General features: G+C 46.4%; 2 protein-coding genes and 1 long non-coding RNA gene across 6 annotated transcripts in view; 1 reads left to right on the top strand and 2 right to left on the bottom strand.

Annotated features, from left to right (window-relative positions):
• The window catches only part of LOC138794468 (uncharacterized), a 105,896-nt gene extending 102,508 nt beyond the window's left edge, over positions 1-3,388 (top strand). The window contains exon 6 of the long non-coding RNA XR_011363450.1: positions 3,021-3,388. This is a non-coding gene — a long non-coding RNA (uncharacterized lncRNA). The remainder of the gene's footprint in view (positions 1-3,020) is intronic.
• Positions 786-20,153, bottom strand: LOC138794466 (ribonuclease H1-like). 4 transcript variants are annotated; one of them, XM_069973064.1, is made up of 9 exons: positions 20,066-20,153; positions 17,486-17,674; positions 16,687-16,808; positions 16,167-16,334; positions 7,194-7,293; positions 4,047-4,101; positions 3,822-3,906; positions 3,579-3,703; positions 786-3,148 (listed from the first exon to the last, which is right to left on the bottom strand). In XM_069973064.1, the coding sequence occupies exons 2-9, from the start codon at positions 17,617-17,619 to the stop codon at positions 3,047-3,049; spliced, it is 891 nt and encodes a 296-aa protein (XP_069829165.1). In that variant the 5' UTR covers positions 17,620-17,674; positions 20,066-20,153; the 3' UTR covers positions 786-3,046. The 4 variants fall into 4 exon arrangements, with proteins under 4 accessions (XP_069829165.1, XP_069829162.1, XP_069829164.1 ...); XM_069973061.1 differs by having other exon boundaries at positions 20,039-20,139; XM_069973063.1 differs by lacking the exon at positions 20,066-20,153 and adding an exon at positions 19,915-20,026.
• On the bottom strand, positions 10,515-13,187 carry LOC138794465 (uncharacterized). The gene has a single exon (XM_069973060.1). The coding sequence runs from the start codon at positions 12,981-12,983 to the stop codon at positions 10,515-10,517; it is 2,469 nt and encodes an 822-aa protein (XP_069829161.1). The 5' UTR covers positions 12,984-13,187.
• Positions 20,154-21,607: the final 1,454 nt, after the last annotated feature.

Genomic DNA, 21,607 nt, shown 5'->3' on the forward strand with positions numbered 1-21,607 from the left:
GTCCTGGGCTGCCTGCTAAGCATTGTCCAGAACTGTCCAGAATTCTGGATGCACCCATAGGTTGTATGAAGCACCAGTGCTGAAATCCTGAACAGTACTGATGCCCAGTAGAACGCTGTGAGTCCAGAAATTTACCCGGATTTCCTGAATAAAAAAAATAATCCTGAGTGTTGCCAAAAGATGAGGGGATCCTACACTTAAAGGTGTAGTGCGGCACTAAACAATTATTCACAAATTAACATACATTACAAAGTTGTATATGTGAATGGCCCCTTTCCCTGTGTTTCCCCCCACCCACGCCAGACCCGGAAATGTGATGCACTATACTCACCTGATTCGTGTCGACCCCCGTCCACCATCTTGGGACAATGATGTCATCTTCGGGAGGCCGGCCGAACCGCTCCATCAGTCGCTCGTGCCGCCCCCCACCTCTGCCGCATCATAACTGCTCAGCCGCGATTGGCTGAGCACAGTTATGCTCCGCCAATCGTGGCTGAGCAGCTGATGACGCGGCAGAGGGGGGCCAGCACGAGCGACGGATGGATCGGTTTGGCCGGCCGAAGATTACTTAATTGTCCCAAGATGGCGGACGGGGGTCGACACGAATCAGGTGAGTATAGTGCATCACACTTCCGGGTCTGGCGTGGGTGGGGGGGAAACACGAGGAAGGGGGCCATTCACATACATTATAAAGTTGTATAACTTTGTAATATGTGTTATTTTGTGAATAATTGTTTAGCGCCGCACTACCCCTTTAAATAAAATATAGGTCTAAGATTTACAAGTCATTTCATGGTGCTTTTTATTTACATTTTTATTTTACAGCGTCCCAACTTCTATTGAATTGGGCATCTAGTGAGATTCTCTTATCCATAGCAACCAATCACAGCCCAGCTTGCATTTCTCATATTGCTCTGGTAAAGTGAAAGCTCAGCTGCGATTGGCAACAATGAGAATTGTTTAGTTGCAGAACCCAATACATGCAGTTTGCCATGTGTGAATTCTCCCTTAGGCTATGTATACACATTTTTTGGTCCACATTTTCCAGACACTTATTGCAGGAACTACTATGCAGTTTGCAAATCCGCTGATTTTGGGACAAAGTACAAAAATAAATCGGCCTAAACTGCTAAATAAAAAGACCTTACATTTCATTTTTGGTTGTATGGATCAATCACTGCCCTTTTTCTAGTTCAATCGTTTAAAACCTATATATGCTATTTGTTGGTCTGTTTTACAAGTCATAATCTGGCAAAAAAAAACAAACTACAGATATAAACACAAAAGTATAAAACAAAAATATTTACTCTACAATTTCTTTGATACATAAAACAATAAAGTGTGTCTGCTATCTGCAATGCTGTCAAATGTACAACAATAGCAATTACTTCCATGTTCCTGGTAATTTATTCAGGTCATATACTACTCCTAATTTCACCATTACTTAAAGGGGTACTCCAGCGTGGGGGCAGTCAGTGAAGGAGGCGGGATCCCGCCTCTTTCACTGAGTGGCTGAGCGGACCTGAGACGTAACTTCTCGGGCCCGCGTCAGACACCCGGAAGCGTCCGGGAAACGGGCACTGGAGCGCCGCGATGCGGCATCAGAGCGCAAAAGTGCCCCCATGCTGGAGTACCCCTTTAAAGCGTATTTGTATAAAAGGAGTTATCAAGATTTAGAAAAGCACAGCTACCTCCCTGCAAAATGAGAGCCACAGCCTTTCCTCGGGTTGTGTGTGGTATTACAATTCAGCTCCATTCACTTTAATGGAACTGAACTGCAAAACCTGCACCCACAGAGGACAAGAGAGGTGCAGTTTCTGGAGGGGATTGTCCATTTTTCTGCCTGGATAACCCCTTCAATTGGGTTATGTCTGTGTTTTTAGACCACAAAGAAACGAGAAGTCCACGCTTAGTGCGTTTGCTTTCAGCTCCTTGCCACATGACCTGAATGTAACGTCTATAGGACTGTCCTAGTCTCATACACACAGCATGGTAGAGGAGCGTGCAGCAGCGTGCTACTCTGGAGGCTCTCCCTACTGAACACCCAGACCACAACTGGAAAAAACTTTTGACAGATCCAAAGTTTTTGTTGACAGATAAACTTTAAGGCTATGTTCACACAACATACTTTTCATGACAAGAATGGACATTGTTTTCATATTGAAATGTGTTGCATTGAACTCAATGCAAATAACTGCGGTTCACACATTGTATTGTGTCAAGTATTCACGGCTGTTGTCCGTACGTTGTGTGAACATAGCCGAAACATCTAAAATTTGAAGATTTGTACTGAAATTCCTTTAAACTGGAAATTAGAAGACTGATAATCCAGGATCCACACAAAGCAGCTTTAAAGGCAATCTTATTCCTGTAGAGACCAGGATAAAGTCTTTCAAGTCTCCAAAGGCAGAAGTGCAAGTGCTGACAGGTCTGGCTGAGGTCTTACTGCAGCGTTATATAATGTGTTACTGTATTATGTCCTTCCATCCGTGATGTCCTGCAGGCTGTATAATATCCTCTCATCCATGAGGTCCTGTAGGCTGTATAATGTATAATATCCTCCCATCCGTGATGTCCTGCAGGCTGTATAATATCCTCTCATCCATGAGGTCCTACAGGCTGTACAATGTATAATATCCTCCCATTTGTGAGGTCCCGCAGGCTGTATAATGTATAATATCCTCCCATTTGTGAGATCCTGTAGGCTGTATAAAGTATAATATACTCCCATATATGATGTCCTGCAGGCTGTATAATGTATAATATCCTCCCATCCGTGATGTCCTGTAGGCTGTATAATGTATAATATCCTCCCATCCGTGATGTCCTGCAGGCTGTACAATGTATAATATCCTCCCATTTGTGAGGTCCTGCAGGCTGTATAATGTATAATATCCTCCCATTTCTGAGATCCTGTAGGCTGTATAAAGTATAATATCCTCCCATATATGATGTCCTGCAGGCTGTACAATGTAAGTTACTATACATGAGCTCTTATGATTTAATGTCCATTCATGCAGGTCCATAATAGGCCAAGTATCTTCCCCTACAAGTCAGTGGAATCTACTGGAGGTTTCTGCGCTCCTTCTCTGGCGAGCCTATCCGCTTCTTCATTTCCTACAAAACCAGCATGGCCTGCGATGTGCATCTGATCAGAGAGACAAGGTTATATAGTCAGTATATAAACCAGAGAGCATTCATCTATTAGAGACTTACATATAAGCACCTCTCTTGTCCTCAGGTTGGGTGTGGTTTGCAGATCAGCTTATGATCATTGGGTGGCTAACCCCTAAAACCCAACATGATATTGGGAATGAGGGTCAGCCATCATAATGGAGCTGCAGTCTCTAAAATGTGCACTAGGGGTCTACTGACTGTCCATACAAAAAATCTATACCACCCAATAAAATCAATATACATATTAGGGACCAAAAACTGTTACTTTGCACAATACAGAAATCAACATGCATAAACTATAACCTGGTGTTAGTGCCAAGTGGGCATGGCTTCCGGATTTATAACTTGCATTTACACCAGTAATAAATCCCCCCTTTCATGTCCTCTCATTAAGTACTCACCCACTTCACATCCAGCCCTTGTACAAGCTTATCCAGCTTCTCAAAGTCGCCCCTGTTCACTACCTCTTTCCCGGTGCTCATCTTCCAACCTTTCGTCTTCCAAGAATGTATCCACTTAGTGATACCTGGTAAAATACAGGAAGAGATGAATAAAATAAATAAATAAAATATATATATATTAATGATAATTAGAGAGAATGGGGTTAAAGAAAAAAAATAAATAAGAGATTGTGTAGGCCTCACCATTTATAGTATGCATGCTGTCTGTGTATAGCACAAGCTTGGTGATGTTCTGGCTCTTGGCTTGTTCTAGTGCTTTACAAGCTGCCTGGAATAATAAAATGATGAGTTATGATTCCATACCTAGAAGATTATCACATATCAGTAACCAACAGCGACCCCCAACCCAAACACAAAGACAAAATTGACTTTATCACGAGGAATAAGCATAGGGAAAAAGGAGGCTACCTGTATTTCAGCACGCTGATTCGTCTGCCTTCCTTCAAGTCTTTCTGCCACGTTCCTGTGTATGAGCAAACACAGCAAACAGAAAGACTTAGACCCATGTCACACCAGCATATGGGGATTTATCTGTAACACTGATCCTAATACTGCTGTATTACAGATGAAATAGCATCATTACGTCATCAGCATTGCCTCTGCATCTAGTACAGGCGATTTTAAGAAACTTTGTAATTGGGTTTATTAGGCAAATATGCCATTATCTGCATTCAAAAAGACTTTCCCCAGGTTCCCCCCCCCCCCCCCCCTCATCTCTCATTCACTGCTCATTATCAGGAAATCTCGACTCTTTTACACCAGTCGAGCCCTGTCTGTTCTATGGAGGGGGGAGATTAGTCGGCAGCAAAGAGCAGAGAACTAAGGATTACACAGTGGGAGCTGTTTGAAAGCCGGTATTCAGAGGTCAGTGCTGACTTCAAAGGTGATAGCCAGCGATGTAGCTGTAAATTAACTCTTTGTTGTCCTGTTTTAGTGCCTCATCTCCCTCCACCCCTCCCCTCTCCAGAGGAGAACCATGAAGACAGGAGGGAGAGCTTCAAACTGCTTTTTCATTATAAAAATGCTTTTTTTGGCTAAACAACCCAATTACAAAGTTTCTTTAAATCACCTGTACTATTGATTTCTGGAAAAAAAAAAAATTGCAAACGACAGTGACACTTTAACCCCTAGACGACCCTGGACGTAGGGTTACGTCATGGAAGTCTGTCCCCAGACGACCCATGACGTAACCTTACGTCCTGGGTGTTTCTCCCGCTATGAAGCGTGCTCCGGAGCGGAGCGTGCTTCATAGCAGGTGGGGGCCGGCTGCAAACAGCAGCCGGGACCTCACCGGTAATGACACGCTGCAGCGGCGTTTAAGTGTAAGTGACAGGGGGAGTCCCCTGTCACTTACCGATCGGGACCCCCGCAGTGTGACTGCGGGGGTCCCGATCGTTGAAACGGACTGCCGGAGGTCTCTTACCTGCCTCCGTGCGGTCCGAGCGGCGATCTGCTACACTGAGCCTGCACAGGCAGGCTCAATGAGCAGATCGCCGATAACACTGATCAATGCTGTGCCTATGGCATAGCAATGATCAGTGTATAAATCAAAGTAGTGAATGTAGAAGTCCCCCAAAAGGACTTCAAAAGTGTAAAAAAAAAAAAAAAAGTTCAAATCACTATTACACTACCCCAAAACCCCTCCCCCAATAAAAGTCTAAATCACCCCCTTTCCCATTATATAAATAAAACATATAAAAATAAATAGATAAACATAATATACCGTAGCATGCGTAATTGTCCGATCTATTAAAATATAACAAGCGTCATTGTGATCGGTTAGCGGCGTACACGAAAAGAGGGGAAAAAGTGCGCAGATTACCGATTTTATGTTACATTATATATTTTAAAAAATCAATAAAAAGTGATCAAAACGTCCGATCTTCACAAATATGGTATTAATTAAAACTAGAGATCATGGCGGAAAAATTGACACCCCATACAGCCTCATAGGTGAAAAAATAAAACCGTTATAAGCGTCACAATAGGCCCATTTTATTAATATTTAATTGCCAAAAAAAAGGATTTAATTAAAAAATACATATATAACATTAGAGAATCTGTGTAACCTGCATATGGTTGTGTTCAGACTGACCTATAGAATAATTGCATCATGTCGCTGTTACCATATAGTGCATTACGTAGACACAGGAACCCCCCAAACGTTACCATATTGCATTCTTATTTACAATTTCACCTATTTATATCTTCATAAATAATATATTTGGAATTCCATCATACATGTTATGGTAAAATGAAAGACGCCATTACATAGTACAACTATTCCTGTAACAAACAAGCACTTACATGGCTTGTAGATAGAAAACTGAGAGTGCTAGAGCTCTTAGAAGGGGAGGAGGGGAAAACGAAAACACTAAGATCAAAATTTGCGCGGTCCACTGGGTCATTTTGTGCCTGGTCCTCAAAGGGTTAAGTTACCATGGGCCCCTCTTAGGGCCCGATCAATGATGTAAACGAGCGCCGATCTGCTAGATGTCCCCGATGATCGTTGAGCGAGGGCTGCAGGGACATAGTTACCGATGTCTTTGCAGCCCTTGCACCATACATTACCTGGCAGGACTTCTCCTCCGCTCAGTCTTCCTCCCCGGGTCTCGCGGTGCAGCATCAGCTTCGGTGCGGCCTGACTGAGCTGTCAGACCGCTCAGCCAATCCCTGGCCACGGCGGTCCCGGCCAGTGATTGGCTGAGCGGTCTGACAGCTCAGTCAGGCCGCTCCGGAGCTGCTGATGCTGTGCCCCAGGACCCGGGAAGGAAGATGGAGCGGAGGAGAAGCCCTGCTAGGTAATGTATGCTGCTGCTTCTCAAATCGGTCGCCCGCCGCGCACCGCTATTCCACCGTGGCGATGCGCGGTGGGGAACGGATGATTTTAGGTTTTCGTTTTCTCTATTCCACCGATCGATAATCGGCCGATTATTGCTCCCATGGAATAGGCCCCTTATTATCAGAGAGAGCTAAACAACATAATTACTACCAGTCTCAGAATGATGGGCACAAAGTGACGGATGATGTGCTATAGACCGGAGCGCAGAACTCCCAACATCATAAATCATTATAATGCTGGGAGCGCAAAAAAAAAAAAAAAAATCTCCCTGCTACTGTACGGACACAGCATAAAAGTATCACAGCGTCAGTACAGTAGCGCAAAGATTTTAATTGTTTTGGAGCTCCTGGAATCATAATGATTAAAGATGAGAGAATTTACAGTACTAACAAAGCGAATCGCTTCCTTAGCTCAGCAATCTGCCTGCTCCTTTTGAAGTCCATGCCCCTCTACTTCAGGTTCCTGGAAAAGCTGGATCCAGATCTTCCAGGCACCTAGAGTGGAGCAGCACAGACTTTAAAGGCAGCCGGCTGATAAGCAGATTGCCGAGCTAACTAAGTGATTCGCTTCATTATTACTGTAAATTCGCTCATCTCTAATAATGATACCTGATGTCGGGAGTTCCTCATTCCGGTCCGTATTAAATCTTCTGTGCAAAAAAAAATCTCATTCTCCTGCAGACATTTCTATAGGAATTTCTGGCTTCTACTTACAACGGATGGTTTGGTCCCCAGTAAACCCCAATCCCAGCTCTTGCTTTATGGCGTCCATTGCTGGTGCAACAACCATCAGTGTAGACAACTACAGAATCTCCTTTGAAAAAAAAAAATTACGATAAACGATGAGTATCCTTTTAGGAGCGTTCGTGTTAGGTTTCATTTTAGGACAAACAACAAAAGAAAACCTTTTCCTTAAAGGTATGTGTCATTAGAAAATGACATATTGTACAAAAAATGTTTTATGTTAAAGTCTGGTGTCACGATCCCCGTGACTTAGGTTCTGGCTAGTAGGCAACCGGGCTCACCTCGGACCGTCTTGGATCAGCTACCAACCAGAACCTAACACCCAGTTACACGTTTTCTGCTGCCACCACATGTCACAATAAGGCTGACGTGACACCTTACCCTTATGCACACCTAAGGCAACTACAAATTACGTCTATCACAATCTTATGGTAATCACTTACCCCTGGTAACGTTTTACTTCAGAGACATAGGGCCTTTTTAGAACACAGGAAAGCTCTTATTAAAGTGAAATTTAATATCAAATAAAAAAGGACAGTGCATACAGTACAGGTCACAATAAAAAAAGAGATGGTACAAAATATACAGACACATACACAGTAAAAACAGTTCTTAAAATAAAAAGGAGAAAACCAGAACCTACTTTGCTATCGGGCTGTTTGGAACTGGAACGCTATGGGGATTAGCAGGAACGGCGGGCCAACACACTCATAACAAGTTCCCCAAGTGTTGAACCCTCTCCCATCATACTCCCTGCCTTATCAAGCATGGTGAGAGCAGTCGTCTCCCTCCCTCCTCTGACCTCACAGGGGGGGTGACAGGGACTACGCTAATGAGCTAATGGTCCATCTTTTATGACCGGAGACGCTTGCCTGAAGATTTTCAAATCCTCATAACTTGGCTGGCGCGTTTCCGATCAGCATTCCAGGGGCATCAAACTACGGGGCATCACCTGCCGGTCACGGGCATACCAACCATGGGTCTGGTGTGTACCCGATTAGGGGAGTTACAGGTTTCCCTGGGTTCCCCTAGAGCCACTTTCTTGCTTTTACAATGGTGGGTCCCTCTCCCTACCCTGCTGACCTGTAGCGAATCTCACCTCTGGAATATGACAGCTTATCATCTTTCTGAAGAGGTCAAATATCTCCATAGACGTCTACAGTGACCTCTGTTTGTCTCCTGCGTGAACTCTGGATGCATATTGCAGCCAGACCCCTTGTCATAAAGCCATTACGCCATGAGGACGTTTTATTGCGCCCCCAGTCTGGTAAGAGATAAGCGAACCTGTTAATATCCAGGACTCTCACTATATGGCCCCAATCCATCTAGCCATGACATCTAGTGCCCAAAGGAAAACAGGACACCAGCTTCAAAAAGAAACAAAAAAGGTGTGTGTGTGTGGGGGGGGGGGGGGGGTGAGGAGCTTTGCCAAATATGAGTGATCAGGGATATTTTATTCAAGATCGTGAATATATATTGATCATCCTCACACCTCCCCCTTTGAGATATGGCACGGGACTATTGATCCATCCATCAATATCCCACGCCATCCTCGACCACTTCGCCCTGCCGGGACAATCCGTCAGCATTACCATGATTACTTCCCTTCTTGTGTTGGATGGTGAACTCATACTGCTGCAGCGCCAAACTCCACCTCAGCAACTTCCCGTTGTCACCAGCTACCCGGTGTAACCAACTCAGAGGGTTGTGATCAGTAATGACCGTAAATCGGCGCCCATACAGGTACGACTGCAACTTCTGCAGGGCCCACACGATGGCTAAGCACTCTTTCTCCACCGTGGCGTATGCTACTTCCCTAGATAGCAGTTTCCTACTCAGGTAAAGTATGGGATGCTCTTCCCCTGCTGCATTGACCTGACTGAGCACAGCGCCTAGGCCATATGCGCTGGCGTCAGTCTGGACGATGAATTGGCGGTTAAAGTCGGGGCTTTGCAAGAGTGGTGCGCTTGCCAGGGCCCGCTTTAGCGCCGTTAGAGCTTGCTCACAATCTGGGGTCCAACTAATCACTTGTGGCAATCTCTTTTTTGTGAGGTCCGTTAAGGGTTTTGCAAGAGTGCTATAGTTGGGAATGAACTTCCTATAGTACCCTGCAGTCCCTAGAAAGGACATCACCTGCTTTTTGGTCTTGGGGGTGGGCCAGGCTACAACAGCCTCCACCTTACCTTGTTCAGGTCTCAAGGTCCCTCCCCCTACTCTGTGTCCAAGGTACTGGACCTCTGTCATGGCCATCTGACACTTTCCAGGCTTGATTGTCAGCCCGGCTGTTTGGATCCGCTGTAGCACCTGTGACAGGTGGGAAAGGTGATCCTCCCAGGTCTGACTAAACACAGCGATGTCATCCAGGTAAGCTACAGCAAACCCTTCAAACTCCTCGAGCAGCTGGTTAACCAAGCGCTGAAATGTGGCAGGGGCATTCTTCATGCCAAAGGGCATGACGACATACTCGTACAGCCCAAATGGCGTGATGAAGGCTGACCTCTCCTGGGCTTCTTTGGACATGGGAATCTGCCAGTATCCCCTACTTAAGGCCATAATCGTGATGTATTGGGCACCGGCGAGCTGATCCAGTAACTCTTCAATGCGGGGCATCGGATACGCATCGAACACCGTGATGGCATTCAGTTTACGATAGTCCCCACAAAAACGAGTTGTCCGGTCTTTCTTAGGGATAAGAACAACCGGTGAGGCCCATGAGCTATGGGATCTCTGGATCAAGCCCATGCCCAACATTTCCTCTATCTCCCTCTTCATGTCCGCCCGCACCTCTAAGGAGACCCGGTAGGCTGACTGTCGGATAGGGAGGTGCGCACCCGTGTCTACATGGTGCACCGCAAGGCTAGTCCTCCCTGGTTTCCCCGTGAACGTGGACAGGAAAGGGTTCAGCACCGCCCACAGCTGGGACTTCTGGGTCTCTGTTAGCTGTGGGTTCAGCTGGGCCTCGGCTAGGGTCCCCTCGGTCTTTGCGTCAGCTACGACGTCAACTAGACTGTCACTCTCCCCTTCCTCTGGCAGACTGCACACTGGCATGACGCACGTGTCACGCTCCACATGGGCCTTGATCATGTTAACATGAAACACTTTGTGCTTCTTGCGAATATGATCAATAGTGATGACATAGTTCACATCATTCACCCGCTGGTGAATGGTGTAAGGACCTTCCCATGCGGCCTGCAGCTTGTTTTGAGGCATGGGTACTAGTACCCACACCTTTTGTCCGACGGCGTAAATGCGCTCTCGGGCATTTCGGTCGTACCACCTTTTCTGACTATCCTACGCCTGGGCCATGTTCTCCTGAACCAGGCCGGTCAGGGTTTCCATCCTCTCCCTGAATCTTAGTACATAGTCTACGACCGAGACGTCAGGGTGACCCACTTCTCCCTCCCAGGATTCTTTGATGAGATCTAGGGGACCCCGTACACGTCTTCCATAGAGGAGCTCAAACGGAGAGAACCCAGTGGATGCCTGAGGTACTTCTCTGTAAGCAAATAGCAGGTGCGGGAGGTACCGCTCCCAGTCCCGTCCGTGGGACTCCACAAGCATCTTAAGCATCTGCTTGAGGACGCCATTGAACCGCTCACACAGACCATTAGTCTGTGGGTGATAGGCACTGGCGACCAGATGCTGCACCTGTATTTTCTTGCAGAGGCACTCCATCAAGTTAGACATAAACTGTGTTCCCTGATCCGTCAGCATCTCCTTAGGAAATCCTACTTGGGAAAAGATGGTGAGAAGTGCATCCGCAACTTTATCGGCCCTGATGGAGGATAGGGCAACTGCTTCTGGGTACCTAGTAGCATAATCTACCACGGTAAGAATGTAGCTTTTGCCAGAACTACTGGGTACTGCTAACGGTCCTACAATATCTACGGCCACCCGCTGGAACGGCTCATCTATGATCGGTAAAGGAATGAGGGGAGCCTTGGGAACATGCCCAGGCTTTCCCATCCTTTGACAGACCAGACATGACCGGCAGAAGTTAGACACTTCTTTTCCCATACCCGGCCAATAGAAATGCTGTTTCAACCGGTCCTGGGTCTTGCGGATACCCAAGTGGCCTGCGAGGGGTATCTCATGGGTCACTTGCAGTAGTCGCTCCCGGAATGGACGAGGCACTACCAGCTGCCTACTCTGCACCCATTCCGGTTGATCCTCGGTGGGAATCATCTGCTTATAGAGACGGCCCTGATCCCAGGTTATCCGCTCGGTATCCGATTCAGCCGGGGTGCTATCAGCCAGATCTCTCAGTTTCTGTAACGTCCCATCAGTCAGCAAAGCTGCCTGAAATTGGGCCCAGTCACTTTGAGAGTTGCCAGACATCACCTCGTCTGCTCTGATGCCTTGATTCAGCTGTGAGCTGTCAGCTGACCCTCCAGCTGCTGGTATACACACCGCAGGGGGGCTTCCACTCACTGTGTCAGAGTGGCCCCGCCCACTACGCGTCACCACAGCTATGTACTTACAATCTGTTCCGCCCACCTGCTGAGGATCAGGGGTGAGGGGGACAGATGGAAGCCTGGTACAGTCCTGGTTATATACATCAGATTCATTACCTATGTAATTGGCATCAGGATTAGTACTCATGTTTATCACATTTAAAGGGTTAGTACAAACAGTGAGGTTATCTTTATAGACCTCCGCACTAGCACCAACCAATGAGGGGTATTCACACGAAATGCCAGGAACCTGTGAATCTTCCCTGACATCAGCAGGTACATAGTGGGAGACTAAGGAACCAAGATCAGTGGCTAATAAGACATCCGTGGGAATATGATCTGTCACTCCCACCTCCCTTATTCCACTCCCAGCCCCCCAGTCAAGAAATACCCTCGCCATGGGCAAAGCGGGGCTCACTCCTCCAATCCCAGTCACAGTTCGTGTTTTCCCAGGGATTAAGTCCTCTTCGTTCACCAGTTCAGGGCGAACAAGGGTGATCTCTGCCCCAGTGTCCCTCAAGCTCATCGTGATTTTGTTACCCACGGTAACGGCCTGCATGTTATCACTGAGCTTCCCTCCCCGTCCACCCACAAACAAAACAGTAGATGGGGAAACCGGTGATTTGGGCACAGGGGTTGGTTTCTTTCTCTCGGGACAGTCTCGACTAATATGTCCCCCTTTGCGACACATAAAACAGATGCGGGTATCAGCAACAGGTTTGGTGGGGACCACAGGGGTAGAACCCCCAGAGGGTCGAGTAGCAGGGACAGAGTTGGTAGAAGTCTGCTTACCCCCTTTCCAGCTGGTCACTGCCGGCTTCTGATAGTGCGGGGCCCGATTGGCAGTGTAGGTGTCGGCCAGCTTGGCTGCTTGCGCTGCGTCTCTGGGTTCTCGGTCCAAGATGAACTGACGAACTTCTGCGGGACACAGGTGCAAAAACTGATCCTTGACCATCAGGTCTTTGAGATCCTCAAAGGTGTGGATAGACAGTCCTTCGATCCACTGGTGAAAGTTGGTGTTCAATCCATCAACGACATCTGAGTAACTGTCATGAGGTCCACGCTGCATAGCCCGGAATCGTTTCCGATACATCTCTGGCGAGAGATTGTATTTCTGGATGAGGGCTTGCTTAATGGCCTCATAGTCACCGTCCTTGTCTCTGGGCAAGGAGACAAAAACCTCCAGGGCTTTGCCTCTCAGTCCTGGGGTCAAGTACCGCGCCCACTGCTCACAAGGCAACTGGTACTGTCTGCAAATTTTCTCAAAGCCTCTGAGAAACGTGTCCAGGTCCCCATCCTTCTCCATCACCGGGAAGTGATCTAAACGGGGTTTAAGGTGTCCCGTCTCACTGGACTCACGGTTGGGTGGGAAATTACTGGACCTCTGGGCACGTGCTAGTTCCAGCTGATGCTGCCTCTCGGCCTCTGCCTGTCGTGCGGTGAATTCTCGTTCAGCTTGGCGTTCGCGTGCTGCGAATTCTCGATCAGCCTCCTGCTGTCGTGCTGCTGCTGCTGCAAATTCCCGTATAAGCTCCAACCGCAAAGCTTGGTCGCAGTCGGTCATCTGTTGGAGAATCAAAGGTAAAGGAGAGTCCGTACCATTCTGGGGACTGGCGCTACCGGTACGTTGGTGCCCCATGGATTCCAGAACCGGACCCTCTGCTGCCTCCGATGATGGTGTGGTGACCACAGGCTGCTCTGGCCGGGCATCATCTTCCATCAATGCTTGGATCAGCTGGTCTTTACTGCGATTCCCTCCTTCCAGACCTCTTTGCTCACAAAGACTGCGTAGCCCATCTCTCGTGTAGTTTCGATATGCCTCCGCCATTTTAGCAGGGATTTGCCAAATAAAAGATAGGATAGAAGAACAGAGAACAGGGGAGGGGAAAAACTGTTTCACATATATATATGTCTGTTATAACCAAGTGTATGCACTGAGAGCCTTCCTGTAGACTGAGAAAGTCTGCTACAGATAACTCAGCCCTTAAGTGTACGGAGCAATTTATTACTCCACAGACTTAATGTTCTAAGATATCCCACCGCTGCCACCAATTTGTCACGATCCCCGTGACTTAGGTTCTGGCTAGTAGGCAACCGGGCTCACCTCGGACCGTCTTGGATCAGCTACCAACCAGAACCTAACACCCAGTTACACGTTTTCTGCTGCCACCACACGTCACAATAAGGCTGACGTGACACCTTACCCTTATGCACACCTAAGGCAACTACAAATTACGTCTATCACAATCTTATGGTAATCACTTACCCCTGGTAACGTTTTACTTCAGAGACATAGGGCCTTTTTAGAACACAGGAAAGCTCTTATTAAAGTGAAATTTAATATCAAATAAAAAAGGACAGTGCATACAGTACAGTTCACAATAAAAAAAGAGATGGTACAAAATATACAGACACATACATACACAGTAAAAACAGTTCTTAAAATAAAAAGGAGAAAACCAGAACCTACTTTGCTATCGGGCTGTTTGGAACTGGAACGCTATGGGGATTAGCAGGAACGGCGGGCCAACACACTCATAACAAGTTCCCCAAGTGTTGAACCCTCTCCCATCATACTCCCTGCCTTATCAAGCATGGTGAGAGCAGTTGTCTCCCTCCCTCCTCTGACCTCACAGGGGGGGTGACAGGGACTATGCTAATGAGCTAATGGTCCATCTTTTATGACCGGAGACGCTTGCCTGAAGATTTTCAAATCCTCATAACTTGGCTGGCGCGTTTCCGATCAGCATTCCAGGGGCATCAAACTACGGGGCATCACCTGCCGGTCACGGGCATACCAACCATGGGTCTGGTGTGTACCCGATTAGGGGAGTTACAGGTTTCCCTGGGTTCCCCTAGAGCCACTTTCTTGCTTTTACAATGGTGGGTCCCTCTCCCTACCCTGCTGACCTGTAGCGAATCTCACCTCTGGAATATGACAGCTTATCATCTTTCTGAAGAGGTCAAATATCTCCATAGACGTCTACAGTGACCTCTGTTTGTCTCCTGCGTGAACTCTGGATGCATATTGCAGCCAGACCCCTTGTCATAAAGCCATTACGCCATGAGGACGTTTTATTGCGCCCCCAGTCTGGTAAGAGATAAGCGAACCTGTTAATATCCAGGACTCTCACTATATGGCCCCAATCCATCTAGCCATGACATCTAGTGCCCAAAGGAAAACAGGACACCAGCTTCAAAAAGAAACAAAAAAGGTGTGTGTGTGTGGGGGGGGTGAGGAGCTTTGCCAAATATGAGTGATCAGGGATATTTTATTCAAGATCGTGAATATATATTGATCATCCTCACATCTGGCAAAAAATTTTATTAAAGTTTTGTATTGCCCCCCCCCCCCCAAAGTTATACAAATCACCAATTCCCAGAGCTGTGCGGGCTGTGGCTGGAGAAGATGATGGCAGGGGGACACTGAGGGACACAGGGAACTGGAGGGACACTGAACATCCCTCTGCCATCATCCTCTCCAGCAGCCACAGCCGCACAGCTCTGGGAGTCGGGTCGTGACATCATCATTTTATCCAGGAAGCGAAGTAGCCTTGATGCAGTAGTAAGTGCAGGGGGAAAAAAAGCACTTTATAAGCATTTCCTGTAATAAGTGTATATCGGTGATCTGTAGAACTTTTGGGGTCCAATACAATACTTTAATAAAAATTTTCGCTGGACTTCTCCTTTAAATATAAGTTTTTAAGAATTTTTCTATCTATATCATAAAATAATCCAGGAATCTTGCAGTTTTCATTTGCACCACCAGGGCTGAAACTAAGCTGAGGCTTCTTGTTGTGTCTGTGGTGAAAAGAGGAGGCTGCTGTAAAGTGATCTGTACAGCATTGCAGCATCATGTCACACCAGTAGATAGAGAAGACAATAGCAGATTCCTGTGGAATGACCTCTTCAAAGGTCACAGAGTGCGCTCAGTTATGTTTTACATTCATCTTAAGGGGACATAGTCTATGTCCATATGTCTTATTGTAAAGCAAGTCACAATGCTGTTAAAAATAGGCAATATGGCAGCCCCCATAACAATGCACAAAAACTGGGGGGAAAAAAAGGAAATAGTAAAAAAAACTTTTAGTATTTTACTCTTATCAGTAAAAAAAATGTATGTGACACTTGCCCCTTTAAAGTCTCCACACACCTTCAATAAGTGTCAGCTGACGGTCATCTCACCTGTTCTCCTCCTCATACACAGGAATGTTCGGCACGGCCAAATGCTCCTGTATTCTCTATGGGGAGGCATAAGCTGCCACCAAACTTTTTCTAGTGGCGGCTTATGTCTCAGAGAACAAAGGGGCCAGGCAGTGAAATTCCATCACGTCTGACCCCTATCTGCACCAACATCATCTGTTGGTGGTGTTCTGTAAGCGGCAGGTTTGGCTGACATAACTATAAAGTTTAAGGCAACGTTGCAATGATAATAGCTGGATTACTTTATCAAGCAGGAAAAAAAAAAAAAAAAAAAAGATTGATCTACCCATATTGGTGAAGGCTTGTCCGGGTAAAGGTGGCAGCGAGTCAATGTCGATGAACTTTGTTCGCTTAGGAGCAGACTGTACATCTGTGTATGTTGAGGCTGGGAGCGGTCTTTTGGCATGGTATGAGGGCTTCACACTGGAAGAGGAGCTTTGGCCTTTTGAACTACCTGGAAAATAAGACATTATGTCATGAAGAAACTCATAGTGACCATGCTCTTATAATGCTAACACACATGCACGGTTCCATTGAAGTGAACGGAGCACAGTTGTAAACACAACCTCAGGACAGGGGTGGTGTCGTCTCTTCAAGAAAATAGCTGTGTTTTCTTTTATTCTGGATAACGCCTTTAAAGGGACAGGTACACTTTATAACAGATCTGAACATGTATTAAATGGTCGCACATTTATGTTTCATGCTTTAGAGGCTTGTGCACCCCCTTCTACATGGTTTTGGAGAAGGCATTATCCATCCGGGATTTTCATCTGCCATTTTCCCCCTAGTACAGTAGACTCGCTTACTTTCTGTATGACTCGAGGAAGCCTCTGGGTTATCCTTCACAAATCTCCAGGCCTCTTCCTCTGAAGCAAACTTCTTGTATCTGGCTGCTGGAAACTTATCCACTTGTTCTTTACAATCTGCCCTTTAATGGGAATAAAAAAAGAAGAAAAAAAAAATACAATTATCTACCGTATTTTCCGGCGTATAAGACTTTTCAACCCCGGAAAATCAGGGTTAAAGTTTGGGGTCATCTTATACACCGGGTATGGTCGCCCCATACGGGGGGGGGGGGGGGAGCTCAAAAATGGCCCCATCCCCACCGTATGGGGCGACCACTATGAAAAAAACCCCAAACATTTAACTCACCTAGGGCCCGTTCCCGGCCTCCGTAACCGTTCCTGGAGATCGCCGAACCTCTCCCTAGCAGCCGAGCATCTCATCCGAGAGGCTCGGAGACGCTCGGCTGCCGGGAGAGCTTCGGGAACTTCCGATGCCTCTCTCATTCTCCTGAAGCTCTCCAGGCAGCGAAGCGTCTCGGCAATCTCCGTCTTCAGCGCAGGTAGTGTATGCCACACTGCCTGTGCCGGGAACGATAGCGGAGGAGCGCGGAGGACGGGAACGGGCCCTAGGTAAGTCAAATGTGTTTTTTTTTTTAATTAAGCTGCAGTTAACCCCTGCCTGACCGCAGCCCTGGTGTTAACATTTTCCGGCGTATAAGGCGAACCCCTGACAATCTACTTAAAAGTCAGGGGTCGTCTTACACGCCCACACGCCCAATGGGTTGAAACATTGCCACTGTGGAAGCGAGCTCTTTTTTACCAGGTATTGTAGACTCCTGGGTTCCGTCCTTTCCTCACGGCGTAGAACATCCTGGCGGCTGTATACCGTACACCAGATATCACTGCACACAGAAGAGCTGAAGAGGACAAGATGCCTGTCGAGAGCTTGAACATGTCCTGAAGGAAAGACTAGGCTGTGGCAGCCGGGATATAGGGGACAGCGAGCATTCTGCAGAGAAAGGAAGAACCATCACATGGTAATGTGTCATCATATATAGTATACATGTATACCACCACAGGCTATCACTAATAGTATTACATGTCTGGTTCTCTTTCAAGGATTCTATTAGGATTATCTACCTGTAACTTGTGGCACATACTTCCCATATATTATATATATATCCCCTAGCTGCACCAGGACGTAACTATATGTCCTGGTGCCACTAGGGGGGGTTTAAAGGGGGTAGCGCAGCGACCCCACTCTGAACTGCTGCGATCCCGGGTGCTATATGCAGCCCAGGACCGCTTTGATCGGACCGTGCCCGCTAATTAAGTGTTTAGATGCAGCTGTCAAAGTTAACAGCTGCACCTAAATGCTTGCTGTCGGCCTTCCCTGGTGGTCTATGGGGCGATGCTCGCATCCTCACCCGGCCGGGGTCTGCACGTTAATGGCGCTGATCCCAGCTCGGCATTCTATTGCTTTTAGCCATCAAATAAAATAAGTTACAAATCGTTGTAATCGTAACAACTTGAGGAACATGCACAACAAGTCAGTTTTACCCCAGGGCGAACAACGTAAAAATCCCCCCCCCCCCCCCCCAAAATAAAGAAATAGCATTTTGTTTTTTTATCAATTTCACCACACATATAATTTTTTTCTGGTTTCACGGCATATTTTACGCAGAAATTATGTCTGCCATTGCAAAACACAGTTAGTGGCGGAAAAAAAATAAGGGCTCATCTGGGTCTCTGGGTGGAAAAATGCACGTGCTATGGCCTTATATACACAAGGGGGAAAAAAACTAAAGCGCAAAAATGAAAATGTGTATATATATATATATATATATATATATATATATATGAATAGATGAACATTGCTGGTTTAATAATAGTTCAAAAGATACAATAATCCCCATATGTTCCTTACTGGTGGTTGAGGAAAGGAATCCATCATCATGGTAACGATAGTGGTTTGTATACAAAGCGGCTACACTTGCGTATAATCCAGGGCGGTGCTTGGAACAACATGTGACATAGGTCATGTGATGTAAAGCGACTCAATTCAATGATATTACTGTGCCTGCATAAGGGCCCCATTACAGGGAACGATAATCTGCCATAATAATAGCGCCGTGTAATGAAGACAACAATTCTTATTACGTGTGTGCCCCAGGCCTGCAGCACCCGCCATCCAGCCCAGGGGCATGCCGAAAATTAAGAGAGGCGGTGCAGGCCTAGGGCATGGGTACTCTAGATCCCGCCTCATTGACTCCCCGCACCACTAGAATAAAACTTGTTTATACTGGCCCCAGTAGTTTAGACACGGCGTGATGAAGTGTACAGAACGGTATCGGCAGTGCGGGGGTGGGTACCGGCCGCTACAGATTTGCTTTCAAAACATTCCTGCTCAAAAAGTCATAAGTTATATACTGAGTAATCATAAAGATAAAAGGATTAGAGGGGAACTAAGAAAGAAATGAAAAAAAAAAAAAAAATAGTAAATGAAGAAGAAAAAAACAACAACAATAAACAGATAAACAACAAACATGAAAACAGGGGAATGAAATAGAGGAGAAATGTATAAAAAACACTATGGTTATGACGATGTGGGTGTCCCATGGGGCGGCTGATGGATTCCTTTCCTCAACCACCAGCAAGTCCCATGATTCTCACGCACAATACGCAGGCGGATTGCCGCTCATGATGCATTTTACATACCGATATATGTATGTTTACAGGTAACTATGACAACCGGTATCCACAGCGGCGTCTTGTCTTGTCTGTTGTGAGGGGTTTATGGGGATTATTGTCTCTTTTTTGACCCGATAATATTGATGTATATGTAAACGTGCACATGGTATCACATACATATATATCACATATATCCTGGCTACACTGTGACTTTTTGCACTTTCCATACCTTATGGTACTTTGATGGAAATATCCCTTTAAATGTTATTGTTGGTTCAGTCTGACAATGTGGCCCTCACCCCCACACAGTGCTGACACCTAACTACCTGCCCTATGTTACTGCAGCGATGCATGATGGCTACTGGTGGCGCTATAGGACATCAGGCCACACTTCCCTGAGCCATAGGGAGCTAATGAAAACCTTTGTTACCCGTAGCAACCAATCACAGCTCAGCTTTCATTTTAACTAAGCTCATTAAGGAATGAAAGCTGAGCTGTGATTGGTTCCTGTGGGTTTTGACAGTCCCATTGCGCCCAGTCGTACAACTCCCATCATACCTTGCCAACAGCATGCTGGGAGATGTACTTCCAGAACTTTCAGAGTTATATACATAGAGTTCAGTGATAGCGGACCCAGACGAGAACGCCATAACACTGCGGCCCGCCCCCCGGTGTACGTTACCTCCGCTGTACTCCGCTCACCACGCACCTCTACGCCGATACTATGCAGCTTCCTGATTGGACGCCGGCAGGGCCCGGTCAGCTGACCCTAATGAAGCGCTCGGCGAGCATGCTGACTACGGAAAGCGAAGAGAATCATAAGTACTAACAAAGCGCATACAGCTATTGGTAATGTGGCCACAGGGAGGGAGCAGGGCTGGTGTACACCGTATCCCTGCTGGACATTCTCCTATATACATGTCAGTGGGATTAGATAATCTTACAACCATTCTGGGATGTAAAAAGTGTAAAAAATAAAAGCTAAAGGTTTTTCCCTTTATAAAGAACAGCCACAGACACGAGTCTCATGTACTATACGTTTAAGGAGCTTAGTAAAGAAAAATAATATTACTAGGTTTCCTCTGCTGGGCCAGGAATGAAGAGTACTTACACTCAGTTACACTCTTTAAAAAAAAAATAAAAAATAATAATAATAATAATAATAAAAAAATCTTCCAATACTTATCAGCTGCTGTATGCCCTGCAGGAAGTGGTGTATTCTTTCCAGTCTGACACACTGCTCTCTGCTGCCACCTCTGTCCATGTCAGGAACTGTCCAGAGCAGGAGAGGTTTTCTATAGGGATTTGCTGCTGTTCTGGACAGAGGTGACAGATTGAAAAGAATCCACCACTTCCTGCAGGACATACAGCAGCTGATAAGTACTGGAAGAATTGATATATTTAAATTAAAAATCTATATAACTTACTGAAACCAGTTGATATGAAAGAAGGGAGTACCCCTTTAAACAAGCCCATAGACCTCCATTTACTAGATGGGAGGCCTTGTGTCCTATTGGTCTCTGTATGTGACATATACACCAGGGTCTGCTGGATAGAGGAGCGCAGGCTTCCACACTATATCACTGTATAAAGGAATGCACCATGCAGTATATATCTATTATCACAGGACTCTATGTGAGAATGGTGCCACTAGCATCTATGTAAATGATATGTCAGATTACATGCTGGGACTTCCCTTCATCAGTCTTAGGGTGGGTTCACACTACAGAATTTTCGCGGATAAACTCAGCGGAATTTCGTCGGCTGTCCACGTGCACGGGCACGCGCCTTTCCGCCGGCTCCATAGTCACCATTCTATGGGCCGGCATATTCCGCTATCTGCCGAAAGAAGTGACAAGTCACTTCTTATGGCGGATAGCGGAATACGCCGGCCCATAGAATGGTGTCTATGGAGCCGGCGGAAAGGCGCGCGGACATACTGCGGAATTCCGTGGATATTATCCCAGAAAATTCCGTAGTGTGAACCCACCCTCATAGGCGCCTAATACACCGTATAGTAGACATGGAGGGCTAGGATACAGCGGCAGGTTCTATTTCCAAGAATCAGCAATACTCACCCCTCACAGGATCATAGTACAGTCTCACATCATATGGTATGGATTATCACTCACTGCCAATCATAAAACAATAAGCTCTGATCATGTGAATGAATTTATTGTATTCTCATCCAAGATTGCACTGCATGGTGCAGGGATGGGGAACCTTCGGCCCTCTAGCTATTGCAAAACTA

Source organism: Dendropsophus ebraccatus, chromosome 6 (genome assembly GCF_027789765.1).
Source record: "Dendropsophus ebraccatus isolate aDenEbr1 chromosome 6, aDenEbr1.pat, whole genome shotgun sequence".
In the NCBI taxonomy this organism is placed as follows: domain Eukaryota; kingdom Metazoa; phylum Chordata; class Amphibia; order Anura; family Hylidae; genus Dendropsophus; species Dendropsophus ebraccatus.